The 21124-nt window shown below is 37.6% G+C and overlaps 1 protein-coding gene across 3 annotated transcripts in view; it reads right to left on the reverse strand.

The window, feature by feature from the left end:
• The window catches only part of LOC150092340 (sodium- and chloride-dependent GABA transporter 1-like), a 247537-nt gene that overhangs the window by 94149 nt on the left and 132264 nt on the right, over positions 1-21124 (reverse strand). Inside the window, exon 13 of one of the 3 annotated variants that reach the window (XM_090414963.1) lies at positions 7824-13646. The exons of the other annotated variants lie outside the window; for them this stretch is intronic. Coding sequence (XP_090271089.1) covers positions 13126-13646 — 521 coding nt within the window. The 3' untranslated portion in view covers positions 7824-13125. Of the gene's footprint in view, positions 1-7823; positions 13647-21124 lie in introns of those variants that run through there. 3 annotated transcript variants of the gene reach the window in all.

Genomic DNA, 21124 nt, shown 5'->3' on the forward strand with positions numbered 1-21124 from the left:
CAGACTAGGCCTTTTGCCTAAAATTGATAATAGAGAAAAGAAGAGAATACAATTTAGAAACACATATTACATTTACTGACTTTGAAAAACCATTTGATAAAGTTAAAAAAATATTTTATTTAACATATTAAAAGAAAGACAAATAACATTCTAAAAGCTCTCATAAGTGTATATGAAAATAATCAAATATAAATAAGATTAAATTATGAATTATCATATCCGAGAGAGATAAATTAAGGGGTCCAACAAGATGTCCTCTTTCAGCAATTCTTTTTAATATTTATTTAAATGAAATAATAATAAAATGGAATAAAAATTCCCATCAAAGTATTAAACTTTCTCCTACTGTGAACTCAAACACTCTGCCCTTTTTGCTGATGACCAAATAATAATTACAAATTCTGAAGATAACTTACAGAAAGATATTTTAAATTTAAATGAAATAGCCAAAGATTATGGAATGAAAATATCAACAGAAAAATCAAAAATGATGGCTTTTAAAAGACAAGATCCAATAAGAACTAAAATAGTAATAGATAAGATTTTAGAACAGACTAGGACCTATATTGTTTAACCTTTATATCAATGACATTGCCAGTGGATTGCAAGGGGATATTCAGTTGTTTGCAGATGATGCGAAGCTGGGAAGGATTATTAGTAATAGTGCAGATGTGGTAGCCATGCAAGAGGATTTGAATAAGCTAGATAGATGGGCAAATGAATGGGGGTGTCAGTTTAATGCAGCAAAATGTAAGGTCTTGAGGTTTGGGAAACATCGATGGGATGCTGCATACTCTATGGGAGGAGTTATACTGGAGGAAGTTGGGGAGACAAGAGATCTAGGGTTGATGATTGATAGAAACCTGAAGTTTAGGGGACATATTGCAAAGGTGGTGAAGGTAACACAGAGGATTGCTGCAATTATGAGGACACTGACCTGCAGAGATAAGAGGGTTATCATTCCGTTGTATAAGTCTCTGATCAGACCACACTTGGATTATTGTTCTCAGATTTGGTCCCCAGGATTTGAAGGGGATAAATTAACTGTGGAAAAGATACAAAGATGGATGACAAAGATGGTCTCAGGACTGTACAAGGATAGTTATGAGAATCGGCTGAGGGAATGTGGACTGCAGAGTTTGGCAGATAGAAGAAGGAGAGGTGATATGATTGAGACTTTTAAACTGTTGAGAGGTGGTTACAGGGTTGACACTGGGGAGTTCTTTCACTTGGTTGAACAGTAGGAAGGAGTGATGACAAGAGGCCATCCCTGGAAGTTACAAAAGGAAACTGTGAGCAAGAGGGTGAGGAGTGGTTTCTTTGCATGGAGGGTGGTTGAGCTGTGGAATGCATTGCCTGATAGAGTGGTGAGGGCGAGAACGGTCAATGAGTTTAAGGAGTGGTATGATAGACTTTGTGTTTCTTAGGGGAAACCTCCCCTCGATGAGTCTTGAGACTTTATGTTCTTAGGAAGGACCTCCCACGATGAGTCTTTTGACTCTGTGGAGGCCTGAATAATAATAATAATAATAATAATAATAATAATAATAATATAAACCTAAAAATTGCAAAATATTTAAAAATAACAGGTGAAATTAACTCTCTCTAGTTCAAAAACAAATTAGATTAAAAGTGTATAATAGATTAGCCTCGTCAGTCCTATTGTATGGAAGTGAAATCGGGACAATAAACCAAAAAGACAAAGATTGATAACAGCTGAAATGAAGTTTATGAGAAAAACTGCAAAGTATACTCTATTCAATCACAAAATAAATGAAGAAATTATGAAAGCAATAAACCAGTAATCAGTAATAGAAAAAAATAAAGAAATATAAACATAAATGGATGGAACACGTCGAAACAATGAAAACAGAAAGATTACCAAAACAAGTATTAAATTAAAAACCATTAGGAAAAAGAAAACCAGGATCCTCTAGAGTCGACGATGTCTTCTAAAGCCAGAACAGGCCATTGTAGGTCTAAATCCATGAAAGTATGATAATAATGATCAGGGTCTTCCTTATACTTTTTTCAAGATGAGTGGGGCCCAAGGTGCTAGAGTGCTCCGAGGCCCCACCCTCATTGTTTGGGACCATTAAATTGTCATGACCCTCAGCTGCAGCTTTGTACATAAATACAGCTCTGATAATGATCAGAAAAATCTCTTATATCACTGCTTTGGCTGATTACTTTATGGAGCACATAGCGGACCAAATTTTTAACACTATATCTCCTTGACCTTGTATTTGGCTGTTTTATTGACAACATCTTGTTGACCTAGCCCCACTCTGAAACAGAACCACTTCAGTTTTTGAAAAAAAAAAAAAACTTTGTATACACTGGATACCCTAATACTTTATAACTCTACTGGTAATGTTGAATTTTCTGTTTACAAGAGGTCACCCTTCATTAACAAGTATATTCAGCATCTTCATATTATCCTTCACAAAAAACAGGTATTATCAAAAGCCTAGTGCAGAAGGCAAGCACAATTTGTTCATATGATTCTCTTCTATTACAAGAATTAAAGAAAATAAAAGTCAATCCATCAGTTAATGGAGTTAAAGCAACCACAATACAAAAATTAATCGATAATTATCATCAATCTGCCAGTTCTGCAATCTGATGTTAAAAGGATCTGAATGTCCTATTTGTTTGTATAAATAGCATTTCTTGCAAGTGCAAGAAATGTGTGTCGTGTGGAAAGCATGAAAATGAAGTAACGAATATCAATGATGTAAGGAAAGATAACTGAAGTGTTCTGCAGAATGTGGAAATAGCAAATTACTAGTGTGCGAAACATAAATGAGAGCATGGAAGAAGTGGCTGAAAGTAATGGGGATGATGAGGTGGCAGTAAAGAGTGAAATAATACTCTTACATGGGGTCCCTCACAGGACAAAACGGAAACTAAAGCAGCTACTGAGAGGTACAGCAGGTGGGAGAATGAAAGCAAAAGTGAATGGGAAAGGTATGAAAGCACGAGAAACAGGAAATAAAGCAAAAGTATTGTATGGAGATTCAATGATAAGAGGTATACTTAATGAGAGTGTGACGAAATTATGTTTCCCAGGTGCGAAGATCAAGGATATTAGTGAAGTTGTTAGTTTGCAGAAGGGAGAAGTGAAAGGGTTGATTGTTTTTGCAGGAATCAAATGATTTGAAAAGAGAGAAATATGCAATGAGAAAGGATATGAAAGAGGTGCTGAAAGAAGTGAAAATGAAGAGCAAGGAAGTAAAGATTGTCAGTCTTCTGCTTGGTATGACAGGATAGAGTTGAGAAGGGACCATGATTGATGAGTCAATGAGAAGTTTGTGCAGGAGGAAGGAATGGTGTACAATTTATAGATGGGGAAAATTGGATGAAATGGCTTATATATGGCTGATGGGCTACATTTGAAATATTTTGGAACCAGATGTTTTGAGAAAGTGTTGTTTAGTGAGAGTTTGAAAGTGCAAAACCAGGACAACCAAAGATATTAGGGAAGGAATGCAATCAAGCATGTGTCTGGTCATCCCTGGGATAAATGAGCACATGTATAGAAATGATTATGCAATGCTGAATGCGATTACACAGGCTTCAGATTCGAGTGGTTGGTAATGACTTCACACGAGAGTAATTGTGGATCCAAGGGGTGGGTGAAATGCATGTACACAAATGCCAGAAGTATTAGAAATAAGGGAGAGAAGTTTTTGGTATTGGTCAGCTCAACTTGGCAAAAGAATGTAATGGGTATTGTACTTTCATGGAGGATAGAGGGAATAGGACAAGAGGTGGGTATTGCAGATGATAACTGAAGAACTACATCCAACAAAATTAGAAATTAAACAGGATTTCAGTTCTGTGGGACATGGTTCATTTGAGGCTGTCTGGTGTGAGATAGAGGACAATTGGACAAAATATATTTGTGGTTGCTCCTATAGACCAGTAGTCCACAGGAAGAGAAGATGCCATGTATTGGCAAATTAGCACAATGAATGCAGGTTGAACAATTATTATTATGGAACTCATCAACTATGGGGACATACACTGGAGGAAGGAATGTAGGGCATGGCAAGATGTAAGTGGAATTCACACAGTTGCTAAGGGATGATTACCTGAAACAATATGTTATAGAGGGGTCAAGGGGTTTGAAAGTGTTGGATCTGATAATAGCATCAGAAGATATATTTCCATAACCAAGGTAGACACTATCTCTCCAATTGGGGGAAAGTGACCATGCAGTCTTGTTCTGGGAAATAGTATACATGTGGAATTCTCTGTGAAGAAAGGGTCTATGTTGAACTATAAAGGTAGTAATTATGACAGACTTAGGAGAGGAGGAATCTTGGAGCAGTGTCATGGCTTACGAGCTACAAATAGAGGGGATTCAGAGATGGGAAGCGGTCAGATACTGAGAGAAGCAGTATCAGACTGCATACCCAAGGGCAGAAGGATTAGATGAGTAGAGATATAAAGAGCTGAAAAAATAAAAATAAAATAAGAAAAGAAAACACTGTGAAGAGAATATAATGAAAAAGGTGATCAACATTCTCATGAGCAGTACAAAGTGCAAGCAAGAAGGGAGACTAAAATGGTAAGAAATGTCAAATAACATTATGAGAGAAAATCAGCTAAGCAGGTCAAAGTAAATCCAAAAGAGTTTTTCTGTTGTGCAGCAAGTAAGAGGGAAAATGACTATATTAAGATGACAGTAAGACTTTTAATCAATGCTGATGGCATGAAGGCAACAGAAGCAAAAGAAATAGTTAAGTAACTGAGTGATTATTTTTCAAAGGTGTATCATCCAGGTGGAGATTTTGCAGTTGATGTATGTGAAAATTGAGATAGATGAACAGGAGGCGTGTAAAATGGTTTATTATGTATGTATACGTAATCTATATATATGATCTTACTCATTGCTTATTTTTTTCTTTCTCTATTTTGGATATATTCCTACCTTCCGAAATCTATATTCCTTTCACCTGAGATAATGGGAATATTTCTAAATTACTTAGGGAATTGAAACAACGTAGATCCGAATATAAATTAAATTATACTTTAATTAATGTTTCCGATATTTCGGCAATGTCACATTGCCATTTTCAAAAGGAACTTACAAAAAGGCAGTTGCACACAGGCACTAACAATACAGTAACTGAGAATGAAGATATGAAGCTATCGTTCTCCTAAAAGTCCTGATGGTGCCCTCTGGCGGGCTAAGTAGGCGTTCTTGGCCGTTGGGCTGAAGGTCTGCTGATGTATGCCTCCCAAATTTGGGGCAGTCGCATACAACCAAATTTGTTGAGGTTCGGAGAGTTTCTTAGGGCAGAGGCAGATTCCATAAATAATCTTTCGTATTTATATTTGCTCCGGTGTATTACTGTAGCTTTCTTCCACCGTATTCTGTGGCGAGTATCCAGAGCATGCTCTGCAAGACTAGAATGGCTATACTTGTAAAACCGGATGTAGTCCTTGTGTTCAGAAATTCTGATATTCGCTGTCCTGCCTGTTTGGCCAAAGTACGACAGTTTACAACTGCAAGGGACCTGGTATACACCAGGTAGGTCTAGGGGAAGTGGTTGGTCTTTGGTAGAGCAGATAAGGGATGCCAATTTTCTGTAAGGCCTGTAACAGGAGGTGAGGTCATGTTTTTTTTAGAATTTTGGTAATTTTTTCTGAGGTGCTTTGGATGTAGGGAATGGTGATGGATTTAGAGTAATCTTTTTTGTGGAGGGGGGAGGAGGGGGGCTGTGGTTTGTAGGTTTTAATATTTTTTGGATTTTTTTGGGGGGGTAGCCATTGGCTGAGAAAGTGTTGAGGATGTGATTTAATTCAGTGTTAAGGGCTATGTAGTTAGAACAGATTTAGTTTAGCCCTGTTGTATAGTGTTTTTACCACTCCATATTATTGTGAGGGGGGGGGGGATTGTTGGTGGATGTATCTGCCTGTATGGGTGGGTTTTCTGTAAACTGAGAAAACCAAAGTTCCATCAGGCTGGCAGGTGACTAGTGTGTCTAGGAAAGGGAGGCAGTTGTTTTCCTCTTTTTCCAGGGTGAACTTGATTCTGGCGTGTTGGTTGTTTAAGTGTGTAAGGAAGGAGAGGAGTGTTTCAGAGCCATGTGGCCAAATAGCGAACACATCATCAACGTAGCGAAGCCATATGGTTGGTTTTTGTGGGGCAGAGGCTAAGGCTTTTTCCTCAAAGGTCTCCATAAAGAAATTGGCCAAGGGTGGGGAGAGTGGTGAGCCCATGGCTGTCCCCTCTATTTGTTTGTAGAATTTTCCCTGCCAAACGAAATAGCCCGAGTTCATTGTGAACTGAAATAGGGCTGAGATATCGGGAGAAAACTTAGCTTGGATTAGCTCTAAAGTTTCCTTGAGTGGGACATTTGTGAATAAGGAGGAGACGTCGAAGCTGACCATTATGTCAGTATGTTGGAGTGTAAGGTTTTCTATGCTGGCTTTGAAGTGGGCTGAGTTTTTTGTGTGTGATGGTGTGTTGCCAGTATAGTGTGTGAGCTCTTTGGCCAAATGTTTAGCTAATTTGTATGTGGGGGAATCAATGCCATCCACTATGGGACGTAATGGCACATTTTCTTTGTGTATTTTTGGGAGTCCGTAAATACGGGGGGGGGGGGTATAGAGTTAAACGGTTTTAATCTGTTGGTAACTTCTACAGGCCAAGAAGTGACTTTCTTAAGCAGCCTGTGAAGTTTTCTAATTTGTGAGTTGGTAGGGTTGTAATTGATAGGGAGGTAAGTAGCCCGATCTAGTAGAAGAGCATTCAGCTTACCTTTGTAGTCCTTTTGGTTAAGTACTACAGTTGCATTTCCCTTATCCGCTTTGGTGATAACTAATTCTTTATTATTTCTCAATTCCTGTAGGGCTTTAAATTCCTTGTTGGATATATTGGTTTTGGGTGGTTTTGCTATGGAAAGGACACAAGCTACATCCAGTCTTACACTGTTGGCGATTTGATGTGGAAGGTGGCAGATTCCTCTTTCAATCTGGATCATAATATCCTCACTTGGTATTTTTCTGGGGGCAATGGCGAAGTTGTGGCCACGTGAAAGCACGTTGAGAGCTTCAGGCTTCAGGGTGACTGAAGAAAGGTTGATTACGGTGTTGGTAGCAAGTTTTGGATTGATGGTAGAATTCTTTTTTAATTTATCGAATTTCTTCATCTGTCGGCCTTGTATCTTTTCAAACTCTTTGTCTGCAGCGGTACATGAGATGTCATGTAAAACTGACCACAGTTCGTGATTTAAAGTGCATGAACTTTCATGCACTTTAAATCATGACCTTCAGCCCAACGGCCAAGAACGCCTACTTAGCCTGCCAGAGGGCACCATCAGGACTTTAGGAGAACGATAGCTTCATATCTTCATTCTCAGTTACTGTATTGTTAGTGCCTGTGTGCAACTGCCTTATTGTAAGTTCCTTTTGAAAATGGCAATGTGACATTGCCGAAATATCGGAAATATTAATTAAAGTATAATTTAATTTATATTCGGATCTACGTTGTTTCAATTCCCTAAGTAATTTAGAAATGCATAACCAACGTATAAGCTTGTCTACGAGAATGGGAATATTTGTTTAAGTTATTGACTGCGCCACCCATTCCTGGATATGGTAAAAGAAATATGATACTTCCAGTAGGTTGCAAAATGTCTCACAACTATATAAAAGAAAACTTAATCGTCCCCGAATAATCAATTTTTGCTTTGCAGTTTTGGCCCTTTATTCCCGCACTCTCTATACCAAATTTTCCCATTTAGGTTCGATTTTTTTTTGGGATCAATGCATTGCAATAAGAATAAGATCAAGTAAAACTCCACATAAAATACAACAAAAAAATTTAATTAATCAATAAACAGACATATATTTTACACTAAAAGACAGGGGATGGTCCTCTGTAAAATTCTCAAAATACTAAGGCAAAACATGCATGTATCTTTGCTTCAATAAGGTACACATTATGTTATCTGTTTAACTCAAGGAAATATCTTTAACAAAAATTTTCAATACGTGGAAAAGCAGCATTGAAGACATATCACAATCAATACAACAATTTCTTAAATTTGCTAAGAAAAGTCACACATGAATATATACAATCATTAGATTAAGCCATAACATAAATCTTTCCTGAGAAATTAGCTAAACTCATTCATATGTGCATAAACAATTTCCCGACAGAACGAGTCTTCTACAATTAATATACATTAATATACTCAGGCTATTAATGTCCCACTTAATCGAATTGTCAGATCATTAACCTATCCTTAAAATTGTCACACGGTTTTAACCAAATAATATTCAAACTCACATGGGCTGTCTTCTATAAGGGCGCATCCTTCGATTTCCGCTGGCTGCGACTTCCTATGATCTTTTTTTTTCCTGTTATTCTTTTCTTCTAGGTCCTTGGATTATCGGCAGCTCATCAGGTCAGCTCGCAGGACTTGGGTGACTTTTCATCGGCGTACTAAACACACAGGTGAAGGGTCGCGATTTGTCAGGGCCTTCATGGACTCAGTAAAGGGAATGGCTCACGGACAAGTTCAGCTGCTCCTTGGCTGTTCGTCCCCTGGTCATCCTCGCTTGTGGGCTATGATGGCTTGCGGCATTTCACCCTTTTGACCACCTGCTTCCCTCCTTTGGCTTTCTCCTCGGCACATCAGGGCTTCACTCTCAAATTCTTACTATGTCATCTCCCTCTTCGTCTCCTCCCATCTTATATCCGCCTCAATTCCGAAACCCTTGGTTCAGTTTTTTCAACCCCGTGCATTCCTTGCATGCACTTATGCGAACCCCTTCATTCTCCATCTTCATGTTCTAATCAGATTAAGTCGGCTAGTGGAACATTCGTTTGAATCTTGCCACCCCCTTTCTGCATTGACCTTGAGGTTACTTAGGGTCAAACTTGTAAACAAAATTTCAAACGGCTTTCCGACTGTAGGGCATTTCCTTTAGCTTTGACAATTTTACATCTTTTCTTTTTTCAAAGAGACAGCTAATTCCCGTTGGGTTGTACACATGATACATACAATACTGAATACTAAAGGAAAAGATTATTTACAGGTATTCTGGGTTTTTGCCTATCTGTAAAAACTCAATGTACTTGTTATGCAAAATTTCTTCTTACTGCATCGAATTTTTACAGGTGTCCAGCATACTGAAAAATATCAATGTGAATGCAGCAGTGGAACTGGATGGCAAATCAGCCTGTGTACAAAATTAATGTGCAAGAGACATGACACTACCTCTGATGAAGTTGTTCAATCTAAATCTCAGGTCTAGCAAGGTTCCAAGGGAATGAAAAGAGGGTGATATAGTTCCATTACATAAATGTTACTCCAAGACAGAAGTAGCAAACTACAGACCAATTAATATATCAGGGGTAGTTGTTAAAGTATTAGAAAAGTGGGTTAAAGTAAAATCCAACAGTTAGTGGATAGGGGTATGATACTCTAAAGTGGGTAGCATAGTTTTGTAAAGAGTAGATCCTGTTTTAGTAATTTATTCACAGTTTTGATAATGCGAGGATACTTTCAGGCGCAAACTTTGTTTGCTCACACTTGGATAAAGGATTAAACTAAATTTATTATACTCTAACCAAGTGAAAAATAAACTTTCAACATCTTTCTCTAAATCCAGAGTAATTTATTAAAAAAGGGTGGCACACCATTTGGCAACTCCTATAGGTAGAGATGACCTGCGAATGCTTCTGCCTGGTATCTCAGCTTGGGCCTGGCTCCCACTGAAGAGACCTCAATAAAGGTCGAAACTAGTCTGGGTAGTGGCCTTTCCCTTAATGCATAACATTAGACATATCCGCAAGGAGATGTGTTTTGCATTATAGGAGATACTGAGACAGGAGTGTTGGTAGCTTGCTCCACCTTTGCAACGAGTTGCCCTGGTGTTGTACCACCTTACCCCAGTCCTGAGGATACTTTCAGGCGCAAACTTTGTTTGCTCACATTTGGATAAAGGATTAAACTAAATTTATTATACTCTAACCAAGTGAAAAATAAACTTTCAGAAATATATATAGTTAAAGTTATTGATGTCAAAATTATACTCTGTGTAAGAATGTAAATCTAAGTGCAAACAAAGGTTCAAAAGTTACTAGCTAGCTGCCTACGATGACGTAACGCCCACAACAGAAGCATTTGTGGAAGGCGAGCTGAACTTACATTCGGCAAAATGAGCGCTCTTCAAGGAACAGAAGTGTGATGCAATCACGTAGGGGCGAATAGGAGAGCACAATGAGAGATCCTCCAATACGAAAAGAGGGTGCTACAAAGAAGAATAAAAAAAAGCGAGCTCACTCGGGTTTGAGCCCCCGTTTTTTTCTGTTCCTGTTTTCTCGTGTGTTCAAGCAGAGTACTGACCGATTGACAGCGCCGGAAGTAATCTCCATCCTGATTGCTATCTGAAGGAGTCAGGCATGTTATATGTGAGCTGACGGCAGACACCAACTAGGGCCATTCGTAAAAGTTTACCGATGTGAGACAGTGGAAAAGTTCTCCAAAAGGACGCCCGAGATGACGATATCGATCCGGTAGACAAGCGTTTGTGCGGCAAAGTGCAAGGAATGGCGATTTGTGTCGATCAGCGTAATCTCTACGTGGACGAGACTCGATAAAGCAGAAAGACATCTGACTACAAAGGAAGGACAAAAGAAGCACGATATCCTCTCAGGACACTGGTAATGTACAGTAAACTCCTTATTCTTGTAACAATTAGTATTGTGGCAAAGAGAGAAAGACAGATTTCTAATTGAGAAGAAAGAGAACTTTTAAGTGACTTTTGTGCTCAGTCACGTGTTAATCATATTGGACTAGTAGTCGGAAACCCTGAGAGTATGCAGCACTTAGTTGAATGTGAATTGATTTTTGTTAGAAGTTTTACTTAGAATTTTGAACTAGTGTTTTATGATGAATGTGTACTTATTTAACCTAGAGATGTAAATAGAGTATTGCTTAGCTAGTGAATTAGAATTTTGATGTGACATACCTTTGATGCGTGGAAGTTTATTGTATGTAATTTGATAATTAATAAACTTGTTTTTTCTATGTTAGTCTGAGTTTGTCTGAGCATGAGCCTGATTTTATCACTTGCTAAAGTTCAAACCTGTGAATAATGGGAAATTAAAGAAAGTTATAGGCCATGAATGCAATGTTGAAATTTCTATAGGCACTTAATACTTTAACAAGATTAGGTATTACTTGAACTCTGGGAAGGTTTCTTTGTACAAGAATTCTTCTGTACTAGGATCTGGCTGGCGCATCTATATCAAACAAATTTTGTCAGAGTTCCGAAAGGAGAAGTGGCCCCAGAGAGATAGGTTAGAGATTTCAGGCTTAGTAGGTACGACAGGGATTTAGGATAGAGAAATAACAGAAAAGTGCCGCCATAACAATCGCACAGAGTAAATATCTAACAGTGGTAAGATATTTTGGAGGTTGTTGAAGAAGCTTAGAAATGGAGGAAAGAGTGCTGTAAAAGGAGTTAGAGATGATAAAGGTGACATGAAAACGGGAGAAAAAGATATCCTTGAAGTATGGAGTAATTACTTTGAAAAATTGCTAAATGAAACAAGCAGTGATAGCACAGTGGTAAAAAAACTGACCAGGCATGCAGTCAGGAATATATATCCATAAAAGTAGAAGTACAAAAAGCCATCAAAGGCTTGAAATGTGGAAAGGCAGCAGGAGTAGATGATATTCAACCAGAAATGCTGAAGTATGGTGGTATAAAAGTCTTACAGTGGCTGCACTGCATAGTTCAGAATTCCTGGACAGAGGGACGAATTCCTGATGACTGGAGTAGAGCTCTAATAGTACCCATATCTAAAAAGGGAAATAAAACAATGTGAGAATTACAGAGGTATTTCCCTACTGAGTATTCCGGGCAAGATTTATGCCAGTATACTTGAGAAATGATTGAGAAGAATTGTGGAAGAAAAGCTTGGTGAAGAACAAGCTGGATTCGGGCCAAATAGAGGCTGTCAGGATCATCTCTTCACTTTACGACAAATAGTTGAGAAAGCATAGGTATATAACAATGATCTGTATTTCAGTTTTGTCGATCTGGAAAAGGCATACGACAAGGTGCCAAGAGAGAAACTATTCAATACACTACAATTATATGGTGTCAATGGGACATTATATCAAGCAATACTTAGTCTTTATTTGGGTTGCAAGTCAGCAATTAGAATTGAAGGAAGTACAGGAAGATGGTTTATAAGAGAGAAATTAGTCGGAACACTAAATTAGCTGTATACAATATAGTGTTCAAACCAGTTTTAACTTATGGATCTGAGAGCTGGGTCAGAAGTAAAACACTTGACCAAAGACTAGAGACCGCAGATATGAGAGTCCTGAGAAAGATTAGAGGCGTGAACAGATGGCATCAATGGCAATATCATATTAAAAACGAGGATATTAAGAAAGAACTTGACATATTCATCATCCAAGAATGCGTTAGCAGAGCTAATCTCAGGTGGTATGGTCACTGAAACAGAATGGGCAAAGAAAGATTAGCAAAAGAAGTGTTTTCTGCCAGGTTGGCCGCAAAACAACCCAGAGGAATATCAAGATATAGGTGGATTGATACGGTACAAAGTGCCTTAGACGACAGAAATATAAGATCTGATAAAATTGGAGTCTTGACAAGTAACAGACTTTGGAGGAAAATTGTAGATTAGGAAGTTAGTAATGATGTAAATTTTTCATGTAGTACTATCATATCCTGTACACCCCTTGATGGTACATGTCAGGAATTTGATGATGATGATGATGAAAGGATAATAAAATACATATATAAAAATGAAAACTTTGCAATGTATCTACAATATATTTCACTCAAAATGCCACACCACTCCAGTAGTTCCTGGAGTATGTTTTCTGTGAGATTATAATTATGAGTGAGATCAACACAGGAACAAAATTTGTTTCAGTACCAAAATATTTCACAATTACGATTTATTGAACATTTTGTGTTACAAATGATTCTGTTATTTTCTGTAATTTATACATAATTATAACATGTACACATACACATTTGAGAAAAGACAAAGTTAATTTATACAAATATAATGCACTTATTTTAATTACATTAATATACAAGACAGTCTGCAGACTACCAGATACCTTGCTTTGTTTTCAATTTTTTAGATAATTTTCCAATTTTCAAACTAACTTTTTCAATTAACATTATATCTGCATACAATTCTGTTCGTTTAATTTTCACAAAATCACTTGCTATCATTAATAACCACTGGAATGAAGATGGTAAACTTTCTAAGGAAGTTTTTCCTAATTCCTTCTGTTTAAAATGTCTAAACCAATAATGGCTAGAGGAAAATGGATATACCAAATTTTTAGAATATGAAACAGATGTACGATCATTTTCTTCTGTCGAATTATTTTTCACAAGATCACACCAAACAACCGGATTAGTAATGTATGCAATTGTAGTATCAAAGAAATCAGAAAATATATTATAATTCTGTTTAAATGGATGAATGCATTTCACTTTCTCAGTCAGTGGATAACTGGATGGGAGGAAAAAGTTGGACAATGCATTTATCTTTACAGAAGGCTGGGTCATCATTGAAAATAATGTAGACAACCTGGTGTTCCTCTTTCTTCTGCTAATTTCTGAAAAAATGAAAAACCTGTGTTCTAACCAGATAAGTTTCTACTATAGTATTAAAATTAAAGATATGTGTGTGTGTGTGTGTGTGATAATATACAGTGAGTGCCAATTTGCGATTTCCAACCTAATGGTGAATAATACATGCCCTTTTGTCCTCAGAACAACTTTAATCATTGGGAAATTGACTGCATGAGGTGTGGAAAGCATTCCACAGGGATGTTAAACCATGTAGATAATCGTATCATACTGATGCTTCAGATTGAACTCAGATTCCATGTTCAACTGGGTTGAGATTTTGGTAACTGAGCAAAGCAATGAATTAATTTGGCTATGTCACCCACATGCTCTTAAAATCATTCTGAAATGATGTTTCATCTTACTGGAAGTAATCATTACCAAATGGATAAACTACATAAGGGGAAGCACTAGGTCAGCAACAATGTTCAAGTGGGCAATGACATTCTTTGCTCAACATTGCTCAACTGGAACTTAATATGTGCAAGTAAAAATTCACAACATACCATTATCTTTAGCCTGGAGTGTTTCCATCTGACATAATTGGTCCATTAATACATACTGTGGTCACAATACACCCTTGTCCTATCATTAGTAGGGAAATGGAACTGGGATATGTCTGATCAAGAACCTTTTTCAACTCCTCAAGTGTCCACTGTCAGTGTTCCTGTGCCAGCAATGCAGATGCTTATTTTTAGCTGAAGGAGAGCAGAACTCAATCATCTGCTACCCATGTCTGTGTCAGAGGTCAAATACATAATGGTCCAAAAACCAACTACTAGCATTTCTCTAACTGGAGACAATTTATTGTGAGAGATTGATAGAAGGTTACAAGAATGATGCATTTGGCCTCAGACAGACTGAAGTCAAATGCATAATCTGAGGCAGTCTGTTCCAGAAGTTGCTCAGACTGAGCAGTATTATACATTATTGTGATTATTTGATTACAATAATGTATTGCAGATTCCATGAAAGATAAGAGGAGTATGTAAATAAAATAAAGATAACAATAACTAAGCTTTATTTCATATTAGGCTCAACAGTCTGATGACCAAGTAACTTAGTTTCACAGAAACCTAATTCATGACAGGATGGATAATCTTATTTGAATAATCTACATGTTTATGCACATATACGTCTGTCAATTGTGCATATTCTCTGGCCAGTGTGTCTTTCTTGCAGGATTACAGAGAAAAGCTTGAATTTCTTAATAAAAAATCTTTTTTCCTCTGCATGAGACCAACTAATACGCCTTCTGTTGAAAAGTCTTTAATGAAGGTTCTTCAGAGCCCTGATGGAAGTTTTTTCACTTGGCTATGCTACCAATTATATATTTGGTTTAATCCTATTATCCAAGTGTAAATAAAGAAAGTTTTCGCTTGAAATTTTTTCAGGACTGGGGGCAACCACCTTTACACCACCTTTGCCATGAGTTGATCCAGTGCTGAAAATATTTCAGGCATAAACTTTGTGTGCTTGCACTTGGATAACAGGTTTAACCCAAATATATAACTTCAGAGTCCTAGTTGGAATCTGAACCAAGGTCATTACCAGAGGATAAATGTATTACTGAAATGCACCTCCAAGCTGTTATTAATGCTATTTTAAATCAAACTACTGTTTCACTGTTTTTAAAAATAATAATTGATAATAACAGATAATATAAAATAAGTCACAAAATGAATATCTTTGACTTTTAGCATCTATATTCAGTGTCACTTTATACAACATTTTTCACTTTGCTCTACAATGTTCATTGATGAAATATTAATAGAAAATATACTAGTCACTGAAGATACCAAAAGTACATTTCTTTACTAAAGAAATGTACGCTTAGTATCTTCAGTGAGAAACAGTAGTCTAAAGTGACTCGTTTAAACTACAAACTTAAATTCAAAATGGCTGTGGCATTGCTTCTGAATCATACAGCTGATTAGAAGCAGTGTGACTGCTACTGCTAGCTGTTGCTCTGGACAGTAATCTCCAAGGTTATGTTCAGCACCATATTTTAAATAATATGCTTGATTATACAATATTATAAAATTCTAACAGGATGGCATAGGATTCTCCAGAGTTGTGACATGGGGAACATCAGATCAATAAGTAATACATTAATTACAATAACATAACAATTAACTAAAATATAAATAGACTGAAATAATATAAATTACTCAAAATATTAAAGGTAAAAGAATAAACAGAAAAACATGGAGTGGTTAAAAGTAGCTTCTTCAACAATTACCATTCTATGAGGTGGTATCAAAAAGTTTCGAGACTAGCTCTGTTTACGAGAAATTACTTTATTTATTTACCCAAATATATCACCTTCAAAATAGTTCCCTTGCATAGCAATACAGTGCTCCCAGCATTCATGCCACTTCTGAAATGTGTCCTGGAAGTCTTCTTCTCGAAGCGTGTCAAGCACCTTCTGCGATTTGTGCTGGATCTCTGCAATGGTGTCAAAACGGCGACTTTTGAGCTGGATCTTCATCTTTGGGAAGAGGGTGAAGCCTGCAGGAGCCAAATCTGGCAAGTAGGGTGGGTGCGGAAGTGAGATCATGTTGTTTCCAGCGAGAAACTCATATGTGAGGAGAGCTCGGTGATAAGGTGCATTTTCATTGTGAAGCATCCAGTTTTTCGCAAGCCACAGATCTGGTCGCTTTCGCCAAATATCCTTCCTCAGACGCCTTAAAACCTGGCAGTAGAACTCGCTATTGATGGTCTGGCCCCTGAGGACAAATTCTTCATGCATAATACTGCGAATGTTGAAAAAGACAATGAGCATGCACTTAATTGAGCTGCGAACCTACCTCGCCTTTTTTGGTCATGGAGATGATGGGCTCTTCCACTGTGTTGCTTCGTCTCAGGGTCGTACCCTGTACACCCAAGTTTCATCACCAGTAATGATTCTCGACATGAAGGATGGGTCATCCATGGCACGCTGACGGAGTTCTTGGCAGACTTCAACGCGGTGTTCCTTCTGCTCCTGGGTCAGCAGCCTGGGGACAAACTTGCAGCAACATGCCGCATGTTCAAATCACACGTGAGGATAGCCTGGACTGTTTCGTATGACACACAAACAATGGCAGCAATGTTGTGGAGTGTTATCTGATGATCCTCATGCACAAGTTGCTAAATGGTTTGACATTTTCGGGGTTGAGCTCGTTTAAAGTCTTCCTGATCTCTCGTTGTCTTCAGTGTGATGTTCTTCCGCTCTTGAAGCACGCATGCCACTCAAAACACCTCAAACGACTCATTGCAGCATCGCCATAAACTTGCTGAATCATGTCAAACATCTCTGTTGCAGATTTGCCCAGTTTCACACAGAATTTCATGTTCGCTCTTTGTTCTAACTTGCTGTCCATGATGAAATCGCAGATGTGGTAATTCACGTGGTCAGAATAGCATCAGTTGCACAGCTCCCGACGAACACAGGATGATGTCTTTAGGCACACTGACTTATGAAGGTCGGTGAACCTATAACTGTGCATGCAGCCTTGTGCTGCCTTCTGTTGGCATGTTACAAAACTAGTCTTGAAACTTTTTGATACTACCTCGTATATGTAAAAGGTCCTGGATAAACTGTAGTTCCTACTAACTACCACAAATACCATTCTGTTATTATAACCACAATATTACGTATCCTGGAGACTACATATTCTTAAACAGAGAAGATAAGTCTAGCCAGGCAAATTGAGCCATCAATGCCTACCACAGTAGGATAAAATTATTCACTGCATACTAATACTCAATTTCCGGCAAGCTATCTTCCTTCCTTTGGTGCAAAATAACTTATCATCGATCCTGACTATTCAGAATTTAAGATTCTTCTGCCCCACTCCAGCTTTCAAAGCAATTCTGGCAGTTGTTCTTTTGTAATGGACTTTTCTGCACAGACCTGGTTCCCTATACATAATTTCAGTCATATATAATTAAGCTCCATCATAAATAATCTACATAATTCAGTCATCAACAAATGTTGAATCATCTGGAAGTTAGAATGGTGGACACAAGATAAGGTAGAAGAAATCATGTTCATAGCAAGAAACTGGAAGGAAAGTACATTGGTTTCATAAATTAAGGAACAAAGAGAAAAATTGTGATAATTGGGGGGGGGGGCATGAAAGTCAAATGTATTATGTATCCAAGGGCTGTTTGATAAGTCCATGCAAAGTCTGAGAAATGGTGCCACCAGTACGTGTCGAGCTTATTTTTAGTTGCTAGCAACTGTTGGAGGATCACATACTAAGTTTAAGTCAGATAGATCTATTACACTGTGTTTGGTGTTCATTTGACTCAATCAGGTACCGTGATTTATGAAAAATGGATGAGAAAGAATTTCGTGTAGTGATTAAACATTACATTTTGAAAGGCAAAATGGCTCAAGAAACCAAAGCTTAGCTTGATAAACATTATGGTGAATCTGCACCTTCCATTAGAACGGTTTATAAGTGGTTTAGTAACTTTCGAAGTGGCCATATGAGCACAAGTGATGACGCCGAAAGTTCTGGACACCCTGTTGAAGTCACTACTCCAGAAATTATTGAAAAAATACAAGATAAGGTGATGGATGATAGAAGAGTGAAGGTGTGCGAAATTGCTAAGGCTGTGGGCATCTCAAATGTCTGCATACATAATATTTTACATGAACATTTACATATGAGAAAACTATCTGCAATATGGGTGCTGCGTTTGCTCAGATTAGATCAAAAGTGTCAACTGTTGCAAGGACAGCTTGAAGCTGTTTCAACAGAATCCAGAGGAATTTTTGCATTGTTTTGTAACAGTGGACGAAACATGGATTCATCACTACCAGCCTGAGACCAAGGAAAAGTCAAAACAATGGGTTGCAAGCAGGGAATCTGCACCAAAGAAAGCAAAAACCGTTCCTTCAGCAGGAAAGGTTATGGCCACCATCTTCTGGGATGCTTGTGGCATAATCTTCATAGACTTCTTGGAAAAGGGCAAAACAATTACCGGAGTGTATTATGCATCTTTGCTGGATCGTCTAAATAATGAAATAAAGGAAAAACAACTACACTTGGCAAAAACGAAGATTCTTTTTCATCATGACAATTCACCTGCTCACTCTTCCTGCAATTGTGACTGCAAAATTGTTCGATTTATGCTACGAAGTCCTTTCGCATCTCCCCTACTCTCCAGATTTGGCTCTCTCAGACTATTACCTGTTTCCAAACATGAAAAAATGGTTGGCAGGAAAGAGATTTTCATCAAACGATGAAGTGACTGCCGAAGCAAATGTCTATTTTGAAGAGTTGGACAAATCATACTATATGGATGGGATCAAAAACTCGAGCATCTGACTAAGTGTATAGACCTCAAAGGAGACTATGTTGAAAAATAAAAAATATTTGTCCCAAAAAAATAATGTTCTCTTCATTTTTGCCCAGACTTATCAAACAACCCTTGTAAAGTGACGATGAGTCTGGTTAGCATATACAAATAAGTGGTGCAGTCAGAAGTGTATGCAAATGAGCCATGACATAAAATTAGGAATTTAAAGTGGTTTTACATTTCATGTCTGGAGTGAGAACAAGACATTTCATGATAGCAAAATCTTGAATAAGGCCGCAAGATATCACTTAATGAATTTAGGATGAAGCCATCTTAGAATCCAGTGCCGTAGTCAGTCATTCCATTGTTCACAGATTATAGAACCAATTCCAACAGTCACAAACAGCATCCCAGAGATACAGTGAAGGAAAGCCACAAGCTATAACTGCAGTGGGTGACTGATATCTTCAATTATATTCTCTCTGAAACAGGAGTACTAAACCAAAACAGCTATGATCTGACCTAGTGTCAGCTACAGAAACAATGGTATTTACTTCCACTGTGTGCAGAAGGCTTCGTGCAGGTGGTGTGTATGCTAGGCGAAAGATAGTCTGCATGTCTTTATCTCTAAACCACAGCAGAGAACATTTGATATTGGTCAGACTTCATGTCAACTGGACTCAAGACCACTGGTGACAGATACTGTTTACAAATGAGTCCCAATTTTCTACAATGTGATACCATGTGTGCCCTGATCTGGAGAGAACCAGATACACATTATCATCCCTCTAATATCCATGAAAGGGACATTTATGATGGAGTTACAGTTTGGGGAAGCATCTCATTGGGCGGATGCACTGACCTGTATGTGCTTCCTAGTGGAACCATGAATGCTAGAACTAATAGAGATGAGGTCCGGAACCCTCCATGTTTGTCCATATGCAGGTGTAATATAGGATATAAATGAGCATACCTAGGATGCTCTAAGTAGGTATGTTGCCACTCTCAACAACCTCCCCTCCCCAAAACCTTGAGGGACTTAGGAGAAGTGTTGCAGGAGCAATAGTTGTTATTACCAACTGACTCCTTCCTGGACACCATTATCAATAGCATGAAACATCACCGAGTGTTATATTGCTGTGAGGAGGGTGACCATATTATTTATTGAAGCAAGTTGACAATCTTATTTTGATTACTGGGTGTTTCTTTCACATCATACTGCTTTTCACAGAATTGTAAAAAATTTATCATACAATTTTTGAGTTATTGTAATTTTTCTCTTTCTTCCTCAGTTTATGGAAACCAGTATTCTATCTGGATGTTTCAAGTCTACTATGAGCCTTTCACAATCACATCTGTTGCAAGCATTAGTATAAGCAGGGAAATTTTATTTATTTATTTATTTATTTTTGTAATCAGAATAGATTTTATTTTTAACATGTTTGCTGCCAACTTCATGAGCCTCACAAGCCAACTATGAATATACTTGTATGTTGATTACTGACCTCCTATGCCAAGCACGAGTTAACCCGGAGTATAAGCACATTAATTTGGACCCTTGGCTTGTGAATAAAGCGGAAAGCAAGTCTGGCGGCTTGGTAGAAGAAAAATAATTTCACCAAAAATATAGTATATTATAAGATGTATTGTTGCATAAACTGTGTATTTATTAATGCAAATAAAACAATTTTTTTAAGTTTTTTCAACATATACATATATTTATATACGATATATCATCATCCGAATCATCGCTAGAGTCGTCTGTAGGATTATAATCATCTTCGGAATCGGAACTAAATAATTCATTCCATTCATCATCACTCATATTAGAGTAAGCTTCTAATTCTTCATCAGTAAGCGTTCTTTTACTGGCCATGGCATAATTGACGGTTTTTATTTAGATAATTTTAAAGAATTGTAAGACTAGACACAATAAACTTTACTGCACTGAATGCTGAACGTCACTGACTCTGAACTCAAGTTACACAGTCATCAGTGTATGTAAGACATAGGTGAGGGTGATACAAGATTACCTGTAGTTGGAGTATGAAACAAAATTCTGTCTGATAAGCCAGTTATGAGATAACTTGTATTGACCTTGTAGAAGTGCAAGTTCTTGGTGTGTGGGAGCGTGGTAGCGAACGTGTTAAATTAATCCTTTCCATTATAT

The sequence above is a fragment of the Typopeltis vanoorti genome, chromosome 26, assembly GCF_054136105.1.
Source record: "Typopeltis vanoorti isolate ZY-2024b chromosome 26, IOZ_Tvanoo_1.0, whole genome shotgun sequence".
NCBI classification, from domain to species: Eukaryota; Metazoa; Arthropoda; class Arachnida; order Uropygi; family Thelyphonidae; genus Typopeltis; species Typopeltis vanoorti.